General features: G+C 45.8%; 1 protein-coding gene and 1 long non-coding RNA gene across 3 annotated transcripts; one reads left to right on the forward strand and one right to left on the reverse strand.

Annotated features, from left to right (window-relative positions):
* Window positions 1-565: 565 nt before the first annotated feature.
* CCDC51 (coiled-coil domain containing 51) lies at window positions 566-15654 on the reverse strand. 2 transcript variants are annotated; one of them, XM_028719731.2, is made up of 4 exons: window positions 15512-15654; window positions 13576-13927; window positions 10763-10927; window positions 566-1391 (listed from the first exon to the last, which is right to left on the reverse strand). In XM_028719731.2, exons 2-4 carry the CDS (start codon window positions 13843-13845, stop codon window positions 621-623), a joined length of 1206 nt encoding a protein of 401 aa, XP_028575564.2. In that variant the 5' UTR covers window positions 13846-13927; window positions 15512-15654; the 3' UTR covers window positions 566-620. The 2 variants fall into 2 exon arrangements, with proteins under 2 accessions (XP_028575564.2, XP_077776574.1); XM_077920448.1 differs by lacking the exon at window positions 15512-15654 and adding an exon at window positions 15252-15374.
* Window positions 15655-16127: 473 nt separating this feature from the next.
* LOC114591953 (uncharacterized) lies at window positions 16128-20040 on the forward strand. The gene is made up of 4 exons (XR_003705397.2): window positions 16128-16283; window positions 17641-17696; window positions 18030-18117; window positions 19850-20040. It is a non-coding gene; the product is annotated as an uncharacterized LOC114591953 (long non-coding RNA).
* The last annotated feature ends 2843 nt before the right edge of the window (window positions 20041-22883 follow it).

The raw sequence follows: 22883 nt of genomic DNA on the forward strand, positions 1-22883 counted from the left end.
AACATGAACCCTGGGTAAATGCTTGCAACTGGAATCTTGCACCGCTTAGAGATTGGGGTGTTGTGCAAAAGTATTTTATGGCACAGCTGGCAGAGCTAGGAAGCATGTGTAGGCAGGTAACAGAAGATGCCTGCAGAGAAGATTAGAAAGAAAAGAGGCATCATACACCTAGCAAAAACCCAAAACATCCGACTAACCAGCTGGCACATTTCATTTTAGAAGATACCCACATTAGAATTTCAGAAGATACTGCAAGGCAGATTCTGGGAAATTGCAAAACCCGCATCCTCATTAATTTGTTCTTTAAAAGTACATCAAGTAAGGTTTTGCTAGCAGCCGTTAAAAAGGCTTATCCCGTTAGGATAACATAATATGGAAGCTGCATCTGTCTCCCCACAAAAAGAAACCTGCAAATTTCATAAGCAGTCCGGAAAAGAACACGAGAAAGAGGTACAGATTGTATGTTTTACCACAATGCATTTGCACGCAGCTCTAGTCTGAGGTAAAATTTCGGGAAATTGCCTTCAAAAACAACCACACATTATCAAGAAGAAACTGCCAAGACTGAAGGGGAATGACTCTTTATTACTCCAACAAATTATTCTTCGCTGGGCTGCGGGCTAATTCCCCTTGAGCAGGACGTAGAGCATGGGGAATGTGATAGCAAAGACAGTACATGTGAAAGCCGTGCTGTAGATCGAGTTCCTCTTCATTCGCGCTTCCAGTCTCCTTTCCGTGTTGCAGAGTTCCAGAACCACGTCTTCCGCCTCAAAGGTCTGGCTGCTCCCCTCCGCCGAAGGACCAAGCAGTGCTTTCCTCTCAGGTGCGGGCTGAGGTCCCCTTTTCACGTTCTGGACCTCGGCGGCCATTTGCCCTAAACTTTTTTCCAGGCTGCTAAGCTGCCGCTGTAAACTCTCGAGGAAGGAGCTCATCTGTTTGGAGTAGCTCAGCTGCTCCCTGACGGAAACTAAGAGAGGGTCTGTTTTTAGAGGAGTGCTTTTGGCTGAGGAGTCCCCCGTCGCTTCCTGCGAGGTCACGGCCACCGCTTGTAGGATGTCCTTCAGGTTGGCAACGAGGTCACTCAGATCCCTCTGCTGGGAGTTGTAGGCGGAGGCCTGCTCCCTGATCGCTTCCTGAAGATTGATCGGTCCCTTTTGTGCCTCAAAAACTAAGGCTTTCAGCTCCTGCAGCCTTACTCGGTTGATGTAGGTAGAACCCAGGACGCCAATAATGGCCCCCAGGACTGAGCCAATGATAGACCAGTTCTTGGTTTTCTCCGCTCGCGTCCGCTCTTTCTCGTGGCTTTCCCTCACGGCGGCAGAGAAGAGGGAGAAGGCTTCCCGTTCAGACTCCTCCGCAGTTTGATAGGTACTCCGGTACCTCTTCTCTTCCTGCAAGGAAAACACACAGGCCTTGTTAAAAGAACAGCATGTTAGATGCCGGAACCACCTCGGGAGACCGGTGAAATTTATGAAATATTATTAGAAACGGAGGATCAAGAAGATCAATTTATTATTATTATTATTAATTTAATTTATTTAACATAATTATTACAAAATATAAGCAAAGTATTGCAAATACATACATATATATTTCAGATAAGCACACACACATATATAAAAAGAACAAATGAGAAAAAAGGAAGAAAAGAAGAAAGAAAAATAAAAAATAAAGAGAGGAACAAGAAGGAAAGTTGGAAGAATTTCTTCCAAATTTATTCTACAAATACCTCAATAATAAAATTTCATGGATTGACTTACATGGCTTACACTGCACTTCCTATATACATTTTAAGCAAGACTGTATCAGTTATTCCGTATTTTTCCCATACAATCTCACACAAATATTCTAATCAATAAGTTTTCTAAATGTTTCATAAATCTATTCTAAACACAACCAATACCTTACATTTAATCTTTGTCTAGATCAGTTTAAAGAAGTGTGGGAAAAGGAGACAACAGGGCAAATAGATAGCCAAGGCTGGGGGGAAATATGGGAGAAATGTATGTAGAAAATGTTGTCTATATGAGTAAAAGAAAATTATTATAAATTAATTTGGAGATGGTATTTAACACCAGTCAGATTAAACCAAATAAGCAAGGAATATTTGGTGTTATGTTGGAGGAGATGCCAGGAAACAGGGAATTATGTTCACATGTGGTGGGGGTGTAACTATGTACAGTGGTACCTCAGGTTACATACGCTTCAGGTTACAGACTCCACTAACCCAGAAATATTACCTCGGGTTAAGAACTTTGCTTCAGGATGAGAATAGTAATCGTGCTCCGGTGGCACAGCAGCAGTGGGAGGCCCCATTAGCTAAAGTGGTGCTTCAGGTTAAGAACAGTTTCAGGTTAAGAACGGACCTCCAGAACGAATTAAGAACTTAAACCGAGGTACCACTGTACAATTATTATTTTTTGCAAAGGGTGTTTAAGGAGATAACAGAATTTACTGGGTTAAAGCTGGCCGAAAGTCCAGTGGTAGCATTATCATCAATTTACGATGGGGTGGAAGATTCACAGGCAATGAAGGACTCGCTCACAAATTTATTGCCGAATTATTATAGCTAGGAAGTGGAAGGGGCAAGCAGAATATAAAATGGAAGAATGGTATAAAGTGGTGTGGGGTAAATTAACACGTGCCATTAAGGTAAGACGGGGAATATGCAGGATAAATGATTTTGAGGAGATATGGAAGGTGTTTGCAGAAGTTGTACTGTTAAAACGGAAAGGGGTCAAACCATCGCAAGAGGTGTTGAAATTTTGGAAGTTGGATTAGTTACAATGGAATGGTCTTGGTGGTGGGGTACACGTTTTTATTCTTTTTCATTTATGATTATTACTTTGTAAAAATATATAAATAAAGGAAGACTGTATGTGGCATAATCTGCCCCAGGATGATACTGGGGTTGTCAGCTTTTCACCATTCCCTGCTTCTGTGCCTTTAACAAGAGCTTGATGTGTGCAAGAACGAACGCCACAGCGTTCTTGGTTTCATGCCAGGAACTGCTTCGCCTGTCAATTTCTCCCAATCAAGACTGCTGTCAAAGCTGTGGCTACAGGAGGTCAACCGCATGTGCATGTACAGGAAATAGCTGGCTTAAGTCTTTTTTTTTATCTCTGGCAGAAAAGGGGCTAGCAAGATCTTCCTCTAGTGAATACTGGGGGATTACAAGGGAATATGACATCTTTGCCATTCTAGGCAGTAGCAATATAAAATGCACCATTTGTACCCTGCCTCTTTATCCTCAAGTCCACAAGCTCTGTTTGCACAAGCATTAACATGGCTCAGCATCGCCCGTTTCATTCTCGAAGGGAATGTTCTCAAGATAAGGCTAAGCTAGACTGCGTGGTGTTAGCGAAAACAGGGTGAAGAGGAGAGTCTTCTTCCCTTTATTTCAGCGAAGCTCCAAAATGAAGAAATAAGCGGACGGAAAAACTAAACAAGTGTTCTGTTATCAAAAGAATGTGGGATTCACAATATACAAAATACTGCTCCAAAGCCCCACAAACCCGCCTGACACAATCAATAAACAATGGGAGGATGACACAGGCTATGAAATTAACCCCCACCCAATGGACTAGAATGTGGTCTAAACCTTCCTTTAAATCCATATCAGCGGAAAGAAAAGAAGAAGAAGAAGAAGAAGAAGAAGAAGAAGAAGAAGAAGAAGAAGAAGAGTAGTAGTAGTAGTTTGGATTTGATATCCCGCTTTATCACCACCCGAAGGAGTCTCAAAGCGGCTAACATTCTCCTTTCCCTTCCTCCCCCACAACAAACACCCTGTGAGGTGAGTGGGGCTGAGAGACTTCAGAGAAGTGTGACTAGCCCAAGGTCACCCAGCAGCTGCATGTGGAGGAGCGGAGACCCAAACCCAGTTCCCTAGATTATGAGTCCACCGCTCTTAACCACTACACCACACTGGCTCTCAGAACTCACCCTGAAACTCACTTACAGATGGTACCTAACACCATGGAAACTGGCGCTGATGCGCCCAGAAACTTCACCAAAATGCTGGAGAGGGTGCACCTCCACAGGCACATACCTCCACATGTGGTGGGAATGCCCCAAAACCCAACTCTTCTGGACAACAGTCATACAAGAAATAAGCAAAATAACTAAATGGGGACTAGTAGCCACCTCAGAATTGGCCCTACTGAACATCTTCCAAGATAACAATGCCCACTCACGCTATAAAGAGCTCATAACCCACCTACTCTCGGCGGCCAGAGATATCATAGTCAGACACTGGAAGGACCTGTCAGGGATAAACATGCAACATGGGTATCAAGTAGTACGGGAAAGTGCCTTACTAGAAAAGCTAACCAATAGACTGAAACTGACATGGGGAGAAATAGAAGAAGACGGCTTTACTCCAGTATGGCTCCCCTTTACCACATACACAGCCCAACAAGACAACAACATGAACCGATGTTAGAATTCCTGCTCCATGATTGCAGTCATGGGATTTTTGTCTATCACATGACGGTATATGTTTTGACTCCACAGAGTGGGAAGTGACGGAGACAGGATGTTTGTGTTACTGTGTTCCGTGAAGTGGGACTATTGTCCTTTGTTTTTTCTCTTTGCTGTCAGATGCTAGAGAGAGAGGGAGCCATGTTGCGGGGCTCCATGTGTGTTTATATGTAAATAAAGTAGATTAGCCAAAATGCTGAGGTCTGTCACACAAGCTGCGAAGACTCTGCAGATCCGTAAGTGTGTCTGTGTCGGTTGGCATTGGTTGCTGTGATGTTCAGGCAGAAGAAAGCTTTCGAAGCTCCCGAACGATCGACCAGGAGGGAGAGAACATGCCAGTTGGGCATGTGTCTCTACCAGGGTCCTACTCATGTGTAGGCCGAGCTCCTGACACCCACCAACAGCAAACGATTCAGTGTGGCTAACTTAACCCAACAACCCCACGCACAAACAAATCCCACTGCGGCCAACCAAAGATAATCACCCTAGACTGCCCCAGCCTCTCTCACCACCAAGGAAATAATAATAATAATAATAAATTTTTATTTATATCCCGCCCTCCCCAGCCGAAGCCGGGCTCAGGGCGGCTAACAACAATAAAATAATACAACATTCTAAAATCATTTCATTATAAAATTAATTCAAATCAAATTGATGGCAACCATTGGGCTAGAGTTCGGTGAAGGTTGCCAAAGGAGGGAGTCAGGCTGTGCCCTGGCCAAAGGCTTGGTGGAACAGCTCTGTCTTGCAGAGCGAACAAGCGAACAGAAAGAGAACCTACCCAAGTGACGCAGAAGCAAAGATCTCACACATACACTAAGTAAAAGAACATAAGCTTTACCACCCCACCCCTTCTCTCCTTTCCCCCCCTCTTTTCTTCCCAACCCTATACTGCATATAACACCAATGTCTCATGACAAATGTGACTGATCTGTAGAAAACACACCCTGAAGAAAGAGACGATGCGTGTGCTTTTGTAAACGAGGAGAATCTTTAATAAATAAAAATAAAATAAAATAAAGAATGTGGGATTAAAAACAGGAAAGTAATCCCCGGATAATTTATACTCCCTTCCCCTTTTTTTAGACCAGGGGTGTGGATATTTTTGCTGTAGAGGACCATGTGGTGGTGGGTGGGTGGTCAGTCAGGAGACAATGGAAGACGTGGCAAAGGTGTTTTTTCTTCTCTCTCTCTCTCTCTCTCTCTCTCTCTCTCTCTCACACACACACACACACACATCCTTGGCTTCATCCCTGAATGCCTTCCTCCTCATTGCAACCACGCTTCTTCCAGCCCGCCGAACGCCTGTTCCGACTTGCGATACTAGCGTACAAGGCAGCCTTGGAAATTACAAAGTTGCCCAGTTCCAAGTCTTTAAATAGACTGTGGCTTGTTCTGTTGATTTTGGAGAGCCTGGTCTTTGGTTCTCAAACCGGATGCCCCCTACCTGACAATAATCTCAACAATTATGGAAAAAACGAGAGAACGCGCAGACTGTCCGCAACCTGATGAAGACACGGAGGGCAAGCTCAGGCAGGGAAGGAGGAAGGGCACAGAGCTGAGAAAAATACCCTAAAACTGCTGCGTGTGATAAGTGGCTATTATGAAAAGTGGAGGTGATGGCGGGGCAGAGGAAGGACCTGCCTAGATTTCAGAGAATCCTTGTAATAGTACCTGGAAGAGCGAGGATAGGGCTCCCTCTTACTAGGTCCCAATGGCAGCTTCTTTCCATTGCCACTAACAATGAAACCTGCCCGTACCTGCACAGCCCCCACCCTGTAGTCCCATGCCTTGGTCACACATAAGAGTGACCAAGAGACAGGTCCCAGGAACCTTGTTTTTCTGCTATAAATTATTACCAAGCAATGGGTGCATCCACTCCCCACCCCCCAAGTTTAGCCCATTCTAGCAACGACTGTTTCACAAACCAGCTTCATGCTGGTACTTTCAGGCCCTGCGTTTGAGACTAATGCAGAATGCCTGCAAAAAAATAGATCTGCGCAGCTGGGGAGGAACTCACATCTGCTTGACTAGAAAGAAATGTCAACTAGACTATCGGGATCCCAGCTCTTCCCTCTTTTCTCATGACCACTCTTCTCCCCAGGGAGAACAGCACAGCCCTGGGCTTTTTAAAGAACAACCTCAACGCACAGATGGAAGCGAAGGAGAGGTTGGAACGGCTCCACCACAAACATGAACGACACAGATGCAGTCCTGGGCAGACCACTGGTCCATGCCCTCTTGAAGTTTCCTCTGTAGTTTTCCCTGGCAACATCAGGACACGAGGAAACCCCTAGCCTGGTGGCTCGCTGGCTCAGGCTATGAAAGCCACATCGCCAAGGAGGTGAATGCTGCTAACAACAAGGAGAAAAGTTGTTCCTGGGAAAAACGTTTTTCCTTTCACATTCCAGAAATACTTCTTCTGAACCAGCTTGCGGAACTCGCGGCCACATGATGTGGTAATGACAAGTGGGTTTACAGGCAGCTTGAACTGTGAGATCCAGTTCACGCTTATTAGAGAGGGGTTAAGTGTTAAGTGTTACTGGATATGCTTTAAAGGCCACAGGTTCACACTTGAGTATTCCCAGGCAGGGCTGGAAGAGACATTTGCCCGAAATCCTGTAGGGCCACTGCTAGTCAGTGGACACAGGGCTGAGCTTAGACGGACCAAGAGTTCTGACTTGGCAGGCCATTCCTCCCTAGAAGTTAAGTCACACCGGGTGGCATTCAGAGGAGACCCACAATGGAATCCATTAACGTAACTAAGTTGGGTCCATTAATTTCAATGGGTTTACTGTGACAATCAACACCTACTGAGGATTGCAGCCTCAGAACGATGACCAATTCGTGGTGGTTAGGGTCGGCCAGGATGGCCAAGCGGAATTGCCACGTCTATTAGCAACACACCTCTTCACACACCAATCGCTGGGCAGACAGAGGTAAAACTGGGAGAATTCTGGTGCCTTCATGTCTTACTTGTCCCAGAAGTACCCAGACGGACATGGCAAGAAACAGGATTCTGGTCTCAATGGAGCCCTTAGTCTGATCCAGCAGAGCTTTATTTCAGAAAGAGACACACTGCTTATCCTCTTTCAGAAGGGAGAGATTAAATTTCCTAATCATTATTATGGCATGTGTGTATTTATAGTGAAAAGGGTTATGTAACCGAACCTGTGTAGCAAGTCCTGGCCAGCCGTCAACTATGATGTAAAGGGAGGCTCATTCTGGAATTATGCGAGCACAAAAAGAAGAAAGGGAATTTTTTAACAGTATTGCATTCTTTTCGCCTTGCTGCAGGGCACGAAGGGATGAAAAGATCTTGTTCAAACTACCCCTCTGCCTGCACATCAACAGAGCTAAAACAAACAGGCTCCGGGAAGGGAAGGAATGTCAGGCCCAGGGAAAATGTTTCTTCCAAAAAAAGAAGGGTTTTGTTGCCGAAGGCTGGCGAGCTGGCAGGAAGGCAGGGCACAGAAATCAGGGGAGAGGGGGAACCCATGTTTTAGCAATATGCTTTTTCAGACAAGCCAATAGCAAATCATTTTAAATTCATCCGAAGCAGGAAACCAGCCAAGGAAGCAGGCAGATCATTAGATGACAACAGGTTTGCTGGAGCCGGGATGAGGGACCCTGCCGGTGTTGCTGAACTGCAAGTCCCATCATCCTTGACCAATGGCCAGGCTGGCTGGGTCTAAAGGGAGCTAGAGTCTGCCTGGAGGACTGCAAAAAGTTTCCCCATGCCTGTACTAAAGGAAGAAGCTTAATCATTTCCTTTAGTAGTCGCTGTGCAATATGCTGGAAAGATACTCGCCCCCTGAAGCCCAGCCCCCCCCCAATGACTAAGTCAAATTGTGCTGGTCCTGTGGGTTAACTGTGAGGCGAGGTCCGAGTCCAGTCCGAAGTCGAGGGTGCAGTATGGAGGCAGTCCATCAAAGCTGAAGCGGGGTCCAAGGCCGGGAGTCAGGTGAGGTCAGGAGCTCCAGCAGAAAAGCAGGACAGTGTGCAGGCAGGAACAGGCTACCAACAATGTTGCTCCTGCAACTTGGGACTGGGGCTGGCTTTTATCTGCCCCGAGGCATAGGGCGGCCCCGGTCCACACGTGACTCGCCTCTCCTGGCCTGGAGGCAAGCACTCCTCCTGTGGGAACTTAGTTCCCTCCGCCCCTCTGCCCTGAGCCTCTGCAGCTCAGGAGAGGCTGGAGGGTTACCGGACCCAGAGGCAACCTCAGCCTCCTCTGACGGGGCTGAGAGTGGAGCACCTGTATCTGAAGAAGTGTGCATGCACACGAAAGCTCATACCAAGAACTAACTTAGTTGGTCTTTAAGGTGCTACGATAATCTTGATTGTCATTGTCCCATACAGAACAACGAAATTGAAAAAATCTACACCAGACATTCAAAAACCAACAAGCCTGCTATCCCAGCCTGGTTAGCCCCTAAAAACCCCATAATTAAATATAATATACTCCCATAGAGACTACCCTACACTGTGTGTAAAACCAAAATCGCATTTGGATAGAAATTGGTGAAATGGCAATCCTGAAAACCCCAGCATTCAGTTTCCAGGATGTTTCTAATCTTGAAACCAAGGGTGGGGAACCTGAGGCCAAGCAGTAGACTCGTAATCTGGTGAACCAGGTTCGCTTCCCCACTCCTCCACATGCAGCTGCTGGGTGACCTTGGGCCAGTCACACTTCTGTGAAGTCTCTCAGCCCCACTCACCTCACAGAGTGTTTGTTGTGGGGGAGGAAGGGAAAGGAGAATGTGAGCCGCTTTGAGACTTCTTAGGGTAGTGATAAAGTGGGATATCAGATCCAAACTCTTCTTCTTCGGGCTAAAAGTGACCCTCCATATCTCTCCATCTGACCCATGGGGCTCTCCCCAGACCCTCCCCTTCACCAGCCCTCCTTGAGTGTTTTTTGCCTTGTCCTTGAGCTCTGCTACTCCTTCTTTCTTGCCTGGATGGGCAGCAGATAGAGGAATGGGCAAATGTGTGAAGAAACGAGCCTCTTGTACAAAGGTAACATTTTTTTTGTCTCCGACTCCACCCACCCTTCTTCTTGCATTATGTCGAGCACTTTCCGGTCCTGGAGGAAGCTGGTTTTAGGGACTAGCTGCACATATTTTTTTCCTCAGGCAATGGGCCATTTCACATGTTTCTGTTAAGAATTATTGCGTGTGTGCCATCACACGCAGCAGGCTGTTAATTTTTACCTTGCCGATTTGCCCTAGTACTTCATGTCTTGTCACTTCTATTTGTGTGATGGCCTGGGATTCGGACTTGGAGGCTGAACCTGAGGAATCCCAGCCTGCACAGGAGTCCCCGCCTCCAGAACCAGCTGAGCCGGGGCTGGAGCCTGAGCCTGAAGGGTCCTCACCTGTGCTGGATCCTCAGGTGCAGGCACCAGCTGAGTCTGCTCTGGCTCCTGAGGGGGTGGAGGACCCATTGCCTGCAGGTGCTCCACTCTCAGCCCCGTCAGGGGAGGCTGAGGTTGCCTCTGGGTCCGGTAACCCTCCAGCCTCTCCTGAGCTGCAGAGGCTCAGGGCAGAGAGGCGGAGGGAACTAAGTTCCCGCAGGAGGAGTGCTCGCCTCCAGGCGATATTGGTCAGGGCATCTGGCTGTTAACCAGAAGGTTGGTGGTTCAAGGCCACCCAGGGACAGCTGTGGGCAGGATTTGTGCATTGCAGGGGTTCGGATTAGGTCAGTGGTTCCCAATTAGGGGTCGGGGATCCCCTGAGGGTCCGCAGAAGGCACCCAGGGGGTCCACGGCACCATCTCTTGCTGGGGGACTCATCTGCCTTATTAATTGTTAATTGTACCACCTCAGATTACAAGTAAGGAATAGCGATAGGCCTATAGGTTTATAAATAATTTAATTTGTTAATACAAATTAATGCTGTTAATATCGCAGTTGTTATATAAGGGATTGTTATTTTGACTGGAGTGCAATTGAGATGAATAAGATTTTGGAATGCAGAAATAAAATACCGTATTTTTCGCCCTATAGGACGCACTTTTTCCCCTCCAAAAATGAAGGGGAAATCTGTGTGCGTCCTATGGGGCGAATGCAGGCTTTTGCTGTCCGGGCAGAACGATGGGGGTGGAGACGCTCCTTCAGGCATACTGGACCGAGGCCGTTTAGGGATTTAAAGGTCAACACCAACACTTTGAATTGTGCTCGGAAACGTACTGGGAGCCAATGTAGGTCTTTCAAGACCGGTGTTATGTGGTGCCGGCGGCCTTTACCCTTTCACTCCCCTCACGGACTCTGATACACTCTTACCTGCAGTAATTTGTGCTCCAGAGTCGCCAGTTCCAGATACTGAATGTCGTCACGCGAGACTCTGTCTAAACGGTCCCGGATTTCCTTCAGTTTGAGCTGCTGGGCCTCCCAGGTTTCCCGCGATTCTCGTACAATCCCACGAGCGACCATGAACCTTTTTTCGGCCTAGAATAGGATGGGTGGGCAAGGGAAAGATGAACTTGCCATCTACAAGTTTGGCAGCCTAACTCACTGAAGCCGGAGTGTTTGCATTAAACCTTCGTTATCCACTTTGCGCCAGAGTGAAAGAGAGACAGAAAGGAGGGGAGTCGATAGGTAAAAGAAGGACAGGCTTTCTTATTTAATTAAAATGTGTTTATTTAAAGCAGCCTTTCTCAACCTGTGGATCCCCAGATGTTGTTTAACTACAACTCCCATCACCCCTAGCTAGCAAGGCCAGAGCTCAGGGATGATGGGAATTGTAGTCCAACAACATCTGGGGACCCACAAGTTGAGAACCACTGATTTAAAGTCTCCGAGGTCTCTGATGAAACACAATTTTTTTCTGGCCACATGGTGGCAGTTTTTTGTTTTTTTTTAACTTTATACACTCATACAATGGACTGCCTCATTCCAGCCAAATCTGAGTACTCAATTTATTTGGCCCTTTCCCTCTTCCTTTTGCCCTTTGGACTTTTTCTTTTCTTTTTTTGCTGTCCAGCTAGGATTAGTTATTGGTACCCTTATAGTAGTCTTTTTCAAAATGATTTTATGTTTTGTACAGCTCCCCGCCTCCGGGTTTATCTTCTTGTCCTGGTGCCCTTTTTGTATGTACTGTACTGCTATAAAATTTATTTATTTAAAACATTATTAGGAAAAGACTTGTTATGTACTGTACTGCTATAAAATTTATTTATTTAAAACATTATTAGGAAAAGACTTGTTATGTATGGGGAAACAGCCGCTCGGGTGCTATTAGCCAGCGTGGATAAAAATCAATAATTTTTTTTTAAAAACTAAAAAATGGATTTTTTAAAAATTTAAATCAGATTTTTAAAATAAAATGCTTTTGGAGGAAAAATCTTTGTAAAGATAGTTTTCTGTTTGTGACATTATAGTCCAAAGGCTATTCATCAGGAAATAAGGAATTGTTTAAAGTTTTTCATGTGTGCTAAAACCCAGTCTAAGTTTTTTTTTTAATTGTTTAACCACATCAGTTAACAAACATGGATACATGTGCTATAATGTTATTGTTTTAGTTAAATAATAAATTGTTTAAATTGTTATTAAGGAAATGGTTATTTTTCTCCTTCCAAGAAAGTACAGCAGAAAAGTTGTCCGAATATAAACAACGATTTCATAAATTATCTGCCTATGTATTTCTGATAGTATAACCAAATCAGTCATTTTTTATGTAAGTGTAAAAAACTGCTCTGAAAATTTATTATTCCAAAAATGAAACCTTCCTCTGGTTGTAAATATTAAGGGGATGTCAGCAAGGTTGAACCTTTCTATAAAAAAATTATTTAAATCAAGCCTTACTGACTAGTGATTTAAATCGTCTTACAGACTAGTGATTTAAATTGATTTGATTTAAACCAAATCCACCCTGCTATATTAGCCCAGAGATGGAAATAAGACAAAGTCCCTACTAGGAAGGAATGGCAAACTAAGCTGATGGACTATGCCAAAATGGCAAAGCTGATTGGAAAACTCAGGAACCAAGAGGACAAAAACTTTTAAAAAGAATGGGAAAATTTATAATCTATTTAGGAGACCACTGCAAGCAGATGGAAACATTAGCAGGATTTAAATCCCCCTTGTAATGTAACAAATACCATGGATAATATGGATTGATACAAAATATAGATTATGGAATAATATGCCGTTCTTAATGTGGATAATAAGACCCACAGAGGGGGTGGGGCGAAGTCGTGAGATTCAGAGTAATCTGCATATATGAATATGTATTTGGCGTGTTTTAATTCTACATTTGTAAAACCAATAAAAAAACTTATTTCCAAAAACCCCCACACAAAAACATGATCTTCTCACCTTTCCTCAGAAAGTCTGCTAACAATCCATCACATCAATTAACACTAGACAAATTAAGAGCGGTAGGCTCAAACAGCAATAAAAAGAGGTCCTCACTAAATACGTCAAGTCAACTAACAACAAAGAAATCAGGGATGGGGAAACCTCTCAGATATTGCTGGACTACAACTCCCATCATTCTTGAGCACTGGTCATGTCGGCTGGAGTCAGTGGGAGCTGTAGTCTGACAATATTTGCAAGGACTACAGGTTCCCCATTCCGGAATCAAAACAACAGAATAAGAGTAAAAATGCAATTTATAAAAAGCTAGGGGGGAAAACAAGAACACGGGGTTAACACTGGAATCAAAAGGCACCCAATAAAACAGGCATAGGCAAACTCGGCCCTCCAGATGTTTCTGGGACTACAACTCCCATCATCCCTAGCTAACAGGACCAGTGGTCAGGAATGATGGGAGTTGTAGTCCCAAAACACCTCGCGGGTCGAGTTTGCCTATGCCTGCGATAAAACAACTGAAATAGCTTCTAGAGGTATTTAAAAACTTAACCAGAAGCCTTAAAAAGGATGGCAAAAGTCCATTAAGCAGGTAGCGAGATGAATATTCTAGAAAAGGGACGCAAAAGCAGGGTGGACAGGTACTGAGAGGGGCCTCTCCTTAGTCCCAGCCAGATGTATTTCAGAGAACTTGCTAAATCTTAAATAAGCAGGCAAGTCTGTACAGCAGAAAGCAGACCTTCAGATACATTTTATCCAAATTGTACCAACGATGTTGTCATTACCTCCGTCACGTTTCCCTGGGCCTCTCGGACTTCATTAAGTCCGACAAATTCCTCGTACTTGTCCCACCAGCTCTGGGAGGTTGCAGAGATTCTCTGAATGGCGTTTCTTCCCAAAACTTTCCCAGCTTCTGATAAGCGATAAAGAACATTTGTAGCCACTTCCACAGCTGTGTTGGCTTCAGGCCTCTTGGAAGCTGGAGAGCAGTAGGCTCTCACTATATGTAGGCGCATTTTGTGATTCCTCAGAGCTATCAAATTGTGATGTTGCATGTTGTTGGCTCATGGGTAGCAAGAGACACCATATGACACGTCATCAAAACTGAACATAGATTCCAGTCATGGTGGAAAATATCTGCAAGGATACAAGTGCAAAGAAGAAGGAGAAAAACAATCACTCAGAGCCATAAACAAACCTCTTAAAACAACGTCCCTTCGATGCAGAATGGCCATTTAGGTAAGTATTTAAACTGACTTTGCAATATTTAATTGCCACTTTCACTTCCAGGATCAGCAAATGTTTTCCTTGAACACAGAGAATTACATGGATCCACAGCGTGCTTTGAAGGTACCAAAGCAAAAACAGTCTTGCATCATATATTTTTTTCTTTTGCAATTGTCCAAATGATCACCAAAACAAGGGATGGGGAACCTGCTGTTTTCCAGATGTTTACTGGACTCCCAACACATATCAGTCCCAGCCATCCTGGCCTATGATCAGGAATGACCAGATTGTAGTCCAGCAACAGCTGGAGGGCACTAGGTTCCCCATCCCTGCCCTAGACGTCAATTCCTGGTTAATAATGCCAAATAATGATGAATAAATTGGACGGGGTATAGTTTAGAGGGTTTTGTGGGGGAAGGGATTTGTTGCTGGTATTGATATCAATTTTTTGTATCTTTGTTTTAGATCTTATTTACCGGTATATGTTCAGTTTGGTTGTGGGGGGTTCATTAAACTGCTCTGGTAAGGTACGGGCAACTGTGTGGCCCTCAGTGCAGCGGTTTAAAGGAGCTGCTCACACTTTTGGAGAAAGAGGTGATCTCACCCTCACCTGTGAAGGCGGAGGGAGCCCTGCAAACTGAGTCTGTGGCAGGAACAAGCTGCCTTGTCTATGACACCTCGTGGTCCAGGGACGAGGCAGCTTGTTCCTCCCTTTCAATGTTGCGATGTATCACCAGATTGCGACGCTGAAAACCTGACATGGCCCTGCCCTACCAGCAACTCCTGCAGCCAAGCTGTTGCCCAACATATTGCCCTGCTTTCCTTTGGACCACATCAGCAGGGCCAAGTGGTCTTGTCGTCCGGGCAGCTCAGGACCTCCAGACACACTGCCCAGGCTTGTACCTCGGGGAAGTCACTTTGGTGCTGCTAAGTCAGCGGTTTGACTTCACCCTGGAGGTGCACTCCATTGTCAACAACAACAACTGCTGTAAGCCACATTGGAAACCTGAAATTTAATCAAAACAAAACAAAACAAATTAAATAATTAAAAAATTCCTTCCAGTAGCACCTTAGAGACCAACTTAGTTAGTTATTGGTATGAGCTTTCGTGTGCTCATGAGTGTATTTGAAGAAGTGTGCATGCAGTTGGTCTCTAAGGTGCTACTGGAAGGATTTATTTTATTTTATTTATTTTATTTTGTTTCAACTACGGCAGACCAACATGGCAACCTACCTGCAACTGAAATTTAATGAAAGCATTTTAAAAAGTGGCCGTTCTTATTCCCACATTTGAGTAGCGAGGGGACCTTTGGGTGCTGGTCGGATTCCCAGCCCGCTCGGCACCCCCAGCAGTTCAGGGCTCTGCTCCTGCCCCGCCTTTTCCTTGGGGGCGCTGCTCCCCTCCTCTCCCCCTCCCTCCCTTCTCGCCCCACTTTTGCTGTATGGCAACAGCAGCAGGGCAGGGTTTTGCTCCGGCTCCCCAACCCCCCGCACCTCTCACTCTCTCTCTTTCTTCTTCCAACTCCAGCTCACAGTCTAGGATAGGACTTGCAAATGCCGGGCAAAGAGAAGCTAAAACACCATGACGAAGTCCGGGCGGATGTAATGTATAGGAGTCGCTGGAAATAGACGTAGAAGGTCCGCGTCTGTAGAGATAGGGAATTAGAGTGACACGCATCGCGAAAGACGGGTAAACGGAAGTCGTCATAGGCCGTGATTCGCTAAAGGACGCAGAGCGGTGCCACTCTACCCTCTTGATATCTCTATGGTGAGAGGTAAAGGTATGGAAAGCAGGCGTGTGGGAGGCCGAAACCTTCTAGAGGTGTTCTCTGTGGGGAAGTCCATCTTTCAAACTGAACCAGTTATTCACGCTCAACTCTCCGAACGGACTGTATGATGTTTTTAGGCATCGCTCTACCCTTTCCCCTTCTATCTCTATGGTCTCGCGCTATATCCTTCTAGACGTCACTCTATACCTTTCTCCGTCTATCTCTATGGTCTCTGGCTCTAGCCTTCTAGACGTCGCTCTAGCCATCCCCCCCCCCCGGTCCATCTTCATGGTCTCTCTAGCCCTTTCTGCCTCTATGGCAGAAGTGGTGGTTCCGGGCCGGGCGGAAGTGATTCTCTGCGTCATACCTGCGACTGATTGGTGCTGCTCCTTTTCCTTTCCTCCCCGGCGTCAGGGGCTTCGGGTGTTGGAGCGAGCGGAGGGTCCGGGAGAAGCGAGCCAGCAAGCGAGGAGGCAGCATCATGTCGGGACGCGACGGTAATGAATCTCGGTGAAGGGGCAGGGATGGCGGGAAGGCTGCGGGCGGCAGTTGGCAGGGATTTGCTGGTGGGAAGGCAGTGGGAGGGGGCGCCTCCTAGGTTGTGGGGCTAAGCGGGGGAAAGGTCTAGCTGGGAGGGTCCGCGGCTTCGGGTCCCACTGCCAGCTGCGCGCCTTCTTAAACAACCCGGCCACTAATAACAGCAGCCACATCTCCTGGCAGCAGAGGATTACACACTGCAGGGGGATGGTGTTGGGGTCCGCTAATCGGGCCCAAGCTGCCTTGGTCACTTTAAAGCCAATAAATGTCATAGACAGAGGAGATTTCCCACCATCACTCGTTTATTCAGCTGAGTAAAACAGAGCAGAAGGTCCGTATATCCATGGTTTTCCCAGTAGTGATGTATGGAAGTGAGAGCTGGACCATAAAGAAGGCTGATCGCCGAAGAATTGATGCTTTTGAATTATGGTGCTGGAGGACTCCCATGGACTGCAAGAAGATCAAACCTATCCATTCTGAAGGATATCAGCCCTGAGTTCTCACTGGAAGGACAGATCCTGAAGCTGAGGCGCCAATACTTTGGCCACCTCATGAGAACAGAAGACTCCCTGGAAAAGACCCTGATGTTGGGAAAGATGGAGGGGACAAGGAGAAGGGGACGACAGAGGACGAGATGGTTGGACAGTGCTCTCGAAGCTACCAGCATGAGTTTGGCCAAACTGCGGGAGGCAGTGGAAGACAGGAGTGCCTGGTGTGCTCTGCTCCATGGGGTCACGAAGAAGGACATGACTAAATGACTAAACAACAACAAAACAGAGCGGGCGAGCCACACTCACCAGTGTGATGGTGAAGCCGCCCCAAACAGCATTTGTTCATACTTTTTATAGGCATGGCCCTCCCTTCCCCCCTTTCATGGTTCCTTGCGCTGATCGAAACAGGACACCCTGCCTGGAGATCTTGAAGGGGAGGGTTGTCCGGCAGAGGGAGGTTTTCCTGAAAATCGCCTAGCAACATTACGAGGTCTTGACATATTTGTGGTTCACCCTCCTAAATTCTAAAGCAGGCAGTTTTTTTACAGAAGCAAAATTGCATCAGTTAGGCTAACCAAAAAAAACAAAACAGGACAAGAACAGGCCTTTGTGGCTTTTCCTGAGACCCCACAATGGCATCCGCAATATCCAAAACACTAATATTCAAAACCCCAGGGCCCCCCCACCTCAAGCAAAGAACAGTGGGAGCATGGCATAGGTTATGAAACAGGTTGGTTTCTTAAGATTCCACAAGACTCTCCTAATTGCCTGCCATTGCCCTGCAGTCTGTCTCTTATCACCTCTCTCTCTCTCCCTTCTACTGCAGGTGGCAAGAAGAAACCTTTGAAACAGCCCAAGAAGCAAGCGAAGGAAATGGATGAGGTGAGTGAAGGAGGGGTGGTGGTGCTGTGGAGAAACTGTGATTTGGGAATATGGGCAGGGGAAATTGTCGGTGAGGCATCTTACTATGAATATTGTGGGCTCCACATAACTGCTCTACCAATCCCTAATAGCGTTATCTGTGGTCACTCCAGAATGAGCTGGCTAGACTTCTGTGTGTTTTGTGCCGACAGCTGCTTTTTGAAAGGAGTGCCCTTCTCCCCTTTTGGAAGGAAAGAAGGCAAGAGTTCATTTTGACATCGTTCGGTTGTCACTGTGGATTTATAATTCCGGTTTGTTTCTGTTTCACGCTGTTACTAACAAATGTCCCAACAGGAAGACAAAGCGTTCAAGCAAAAACAGAAGGAAGAGCAGAAGAAACTTGAAGAGTTGAAGGCAAAAGCAGCTGGCAAGGGCCCACTTAGTAAGTGGCTTTCTCTAAAACAGTATGCAAATGAAGAATTACTTTGAGCGATCTGACTGCTGGGCAGACATAGACGCTGGGAGGAGCTCAAGGTTAGGGAAATGGGGCTAATGTGCCAAGTATAACAGATCTAACATGGTAGGTTGTTCACTGCTTTTAGAAACTTGTGCTTACACTTGCCTGGGGAACCTGCAGTCTTTCCTGTTTAATTTTATTCTCTTCCATGCCCTCCTCCCCAAAATGCCTGAAGGCGCCGTTGATAGTAAATAGCAAAACATGTAGCTTGCCTCATAACTTGAGTCTTTGATATCTCAATTAACAACATGTCTCATCCAATGCTAGTCCTACTTAGAGTAGAACCATTGAAATTAATGGACACAACTAATTCAAATCCATTAATTTCAATAGGTCTGTGCTGACTAGGACTAGCATTGGATTCAGCCAGGATTAGACAAATTCATGGAGGTAAATGGTTGCTAGCAATGTTGGTTATACTTTGTCTCCATGACCGGAGCCAGGGATGATTCTGAATTCCACTTGCTGGAAACTGCAGGCTGGGAGAATGCTGTTGAGCTCAGGTTCTACTTTGTGGGCTTCGAGAGGCAACTGGTTGGCTACTGGGAAGACAGGATGCTGGGCTAGATAGACCATTGGCCTCATCCAGCAGGCTGCTCTCATGTTCTTAATGTACTTTTTGGGGCAGTGTTCAAACACAAGGACAAGACCAAGTGCATATACAAGATGTCTCGCTGCCATTCACCACCTTGTGCCTTACAGTTTGTATCATGCTGATGCTGAATAAATGTGTGGATTTATCATAGCCTTTATGAAACCCAGCTGCTGCTCTCACCCCCACCATAGAATACCTTTCCCTTCGCAATAACTATGCTATTAGCCATCGCTGTTGTGTAATTTAAACACATTGTTAAGGACAGTTTAAAATAAACTGCAGATGCTGGAGCATTAATTGAAACACACTCAGTGACCCATCCCAGCAGATGGAGGCAGGCCACTGAACTGTCCAGAGAGACATCAAGGGCTGCCCAATATACTGTGTGTAGTCTATTATTATTATTATTATTATTATTATTATTATTATTATTATTAACATGATTGCTATTTGTTGAATTTATATACTGCCCTATACCTGGAGGTCTCAGGGCGGTTCACAGAAGAAAATCAAAATATAAAACCACAAAATATATAATCAAAATAAAAACAATTCAATAACTACCCCTCCAACAAATCCACATTTTAAAAGGGCACAGGATGTCAATCAAATCAACCAACTGCCTGGTTAAAAAGGGAATTTCCCTGGGAGAGCATTCCACAGATGGGGAGCCACTGCAGAGGAGGCCTGTTCTCATGTTGCCACCCTCCGGACCTCTCGAGGTCCAGCCTTCTGGTTCCAAGACATGAAGAGTAGTTGGCAAGTCCTGGTTAGATAGATAGGGCTTCAGTTAAATGTAAATGAGACAAGTGCCTTGCAGAGCTCCTAGAATCTCTTCTGGGAGTTCATGCATACTGGACAGCTACCTGATTTTTCAGAGTTTAGACTGCCTTATGACAATTTATTTCTATGTATATGCATTGGATGATGAGAAAAGCAGTTTATCCAATGTGGCCCTTAGTAAGTCCGGGATGAGAGATGGACTTCTGGATTTTGCTTCTAGGACCACATGTTAACTCTCTTTCTTCCCTCAGCCTGATAGTAATGTATTTTGTTTTGCAGCTGGAGGTGGGATTAAGAAATCTGGTAAAAAGTAGCAGATGTGATGCGACTACATGGCAAGAAAAGCATTCACTCTCACTGGATGCTTGGCACTAGGATGGATTTCCAGGCTGATGTTGTGGGAAACGTGAATTTGAGCACCTTTGTACATTTCGTTCAAACAAAATAAATGGCGCTTTTTTTTTTGTTAACGTCCGCTGAGTTTCTTTACTTGTGTCCTTTGTTTCCTGTGGCGGGTGATCAGGAGATAAGGCAGAAGTCCTCCAGATATTAATGGACTACGGCTCTCATCATTCTGCAGAGTATTTATATTGGGCAGCAGAATAAAGAGATATTTAATGAAGGGGCACGCAAAACTGAAAAAGAGAGGATCTCTTAAGGTCCCTAACTGTTTGTTAGAAGTGAGTGAGCTTGCACAAGTCTGGTCGGCTTCTCTGATAACATAAGAACATAGAAGTTGTGTTATATGCATTGAGACCATTGGCCCATCTACTTCATTACTGTTGACCCTAACGTGCACTGAGGGTGGGTGGGCTTACTTGGCTACAAGCTGGGGGTGGGGCAAGGGTCAGTAAAGAGCTGGTTCACTTCGGCCAGGGTCACTTTTTTTCCTTGCCAGGTCAGGTTCTTCTCTGGACTTCCTCAGGTTAGTTTCTCAGCGGGGTTTGGGGCTGCAGTGCCTCTTGCAGGCGGCACCTCTTCCACAGCTTCGGGGGTGGGCCCTCTCCCCGGCAGTGGAGGCTCCAGCGCTGCCCCACAGCCGGCTGGCCAAACTCCAGGCTGCTGGCAAGGCCTCTGTTCATATCTAGAGGAAAGTTCATAAGTCGAAGCACCTACTGAAGGTCGTAACTGGGATCGTACGTAAGTAGAGCCGTACGTAAGTCGAAGTTCTACTGTATTAGCGATGAGCAACGCCAAACCTCCCAAACCTTTGGAACCAACTGCTGGGCTATGATGACCCACCGCGATCCACGTTCCAAGCCTTGGCACCATCGATATACGATACGATATACAATATCTTTATTGTCATTGTCCCATGCAGAACAATGAAACTGAAAAACTACATCTTGATACAAAGCAGATAAAATCTTATTCTAAAACGGATAGGCAGTTATGATTATATTTGAAACAATTCTATGATACCACCCAGTTGTTCCCTTGGCAAGGCCCCAGTGCCATGGTGTTTAGAAACCCCAGCATGCTCTCAGCAAACTTACCTACCCCTGCCATAGTGAACCCATTGATCACAGGCGGCGTTAGGACTTAACAAACAGCCACCATAACTAGAACCAGATGGCATCCCTCCATTCCCCAAATGCGCCAACTCAATACCCTTGGCAGGGGGTTGGACTCGATGGCCCTTGTGGTCTCTTCCAACTCTATAATTCTATACCCTGCTACTGGGCAAGCTGCCCCCATCTGGTAGGTTGGGTGCTACCCAATGAATTCCAGTTAGTCCCTGGCCATGGCAGGTCAGTGGCAAATCTGACCTCAGCACACAGCTCTAGTGGAGTCCACCCCATAACTCTGATGGATTCCCTCCATCCCAGCCTGTAGGTCGTATTGCGTTGGTCCCAGCAAATCTCTCCAGGCTGTGAGATGGCATAACCATCCCATATCTGTTCAGCGCGATCCCACTTTCCGCTGCATGCCTGTAGTTTGCGTCTTTCCCATCAATGGAGAAGACTACATCGGAGGGCATCTCAGTGGTACAGGCGGTGCTAATTTTCCTAGGGAAATGCCAGCATTTTCTCTTATTGTTATCTGCCTCCTTTTTTCTGTTCTGTTCTTCCTTGCTCCCCCAGTCCTGGGTGAAATTTGTGTGCGGCTGATTTCTTTGTTGCATTTTCAGTTGGGTGAGCAGAGGCAGGAGTGCTCTCATATGTGCTGTTCTTGCTAAAAACGCACAGTCCAAATTGAGCCAGAGATGGCTGCAGTGGGTGGATAAAGTTATATTTGGAGCAATGCAAGTCCCTTTTGTCCTTCCGGCTGCCTTTAAGAGGGGATTAGATTCTATTGATGCCACCTTATTTCACTTCAGCTCAGCATTTTAAGAGAAGCTTTCAGCAGAGGTGAAGGGAAAAACTTTGGAAATCTGGTTATTCCAAATTGTTGTTCTTTTTGTTTTTACTGTCCCCCCACCAGCAACTTGCTGCTTCAAAGGCTGCAAAGTTTCTCAGCTACGTTTTTTTTGCGATCTGTCTTTTGTTTTGTAAAGTACTGTTTTGTTTTCCAGAATAGGGTTGAATTCTCAGGCACAAGTGTTTGAAAGCGGGGATTTCAAAACAGTTATGCTTTCGGTTCTGATACCAACATTTACTACTATAAATTAGTAGAAATTTAGAAGACATCTGAAGGCAGCCCTGTTCAGGGAAGTTTTTAATGTGTGACATTTTGATGTATTTTTAATCTTTGTTGGAAGCTGCCCAGAGTGGCTGGGGAAACCCAGTCAGATGGGCAGGGTACAAATAATATATTATTTATTATTATTATTATTATTATTGAACAATAAAGATTTTTTTTTAAAAAAAATGTTTTGTCAAAACTGAGAAAGGACAAAGGGACAGGATATCCTCCGTTTCTCCAGCGTGGTGAGGACAGAGTGCACAAGAGCATATTGGAAGACGTGAATGCATCTGTGAACGTATGTCACGGGAAGAGAATTTTCTTCGAAGGCCAGACTCTCATGAGATTCTGGGCTGAGTGGCAGCTCCTGCTTTTTCCTCCAACATTTCTCCGATGAAAATAGGGACGCCCAGAGGAAAAGTGGGACGTTCCAGAACCAAATCAGAAAGCAGGATGGCTTCTGTAAATCCGGGACTGTCCCTGGAAAACAGGGAGACTTGGAGGGTCTGCGAAACGTTTCCCTCGAGCATGCCAAGAGCGCCTTTCCCGCCCTCGCATGCCTTAGGCGCCCTCTTCTCTGGGATTAAGAAAGCCCGAGCTCCAGGCTTCTAATTTTAGAAATTAAACCGGGAGCGGGCGGAGTGGAGGCGGTGGAGGAAGCGGAGGCGGTGGCGGCCCGACGGGGACG

Source organism: Podarcis muralis, chromosome 2 (genome assembly GCF_964188315.1).
Source record: "Podarcis muralis chromosome 2, rPodMur119.hap1.1, whole genome shotgun sequence".
NCBI lineage: Eukaryota > Metazoa > Chordata > Lepidosauria > Squamata > Lacertidae > Podarcis > Podarcis muralis.

Excerpts from the sequence above, each read along its gene's own strand:
- CCDC51 (XM_028719731.2), bottom strand. The coding sequence starts at position 13,845 with ATGCAACATCACAATTTGATAGCTCTGAGGAATCACAAAATGCGCCTA. Across the intron at positions 10,928-13,575 it reads CCCAGGGAAACGTGACGGAG|GCCGAAAAAAGGTTCATGGT; the intron begins GTAATGACAACA and ends ATCCTATTCTAG. Across the intron at positions 1,392-10,762 it reads TGGAGCACAAATTACTGCAG|GAAGAGAAGAGGTACCGGAG; the intron begins GTAAGAGTGTAT and ends TTTTCCTTGCAG.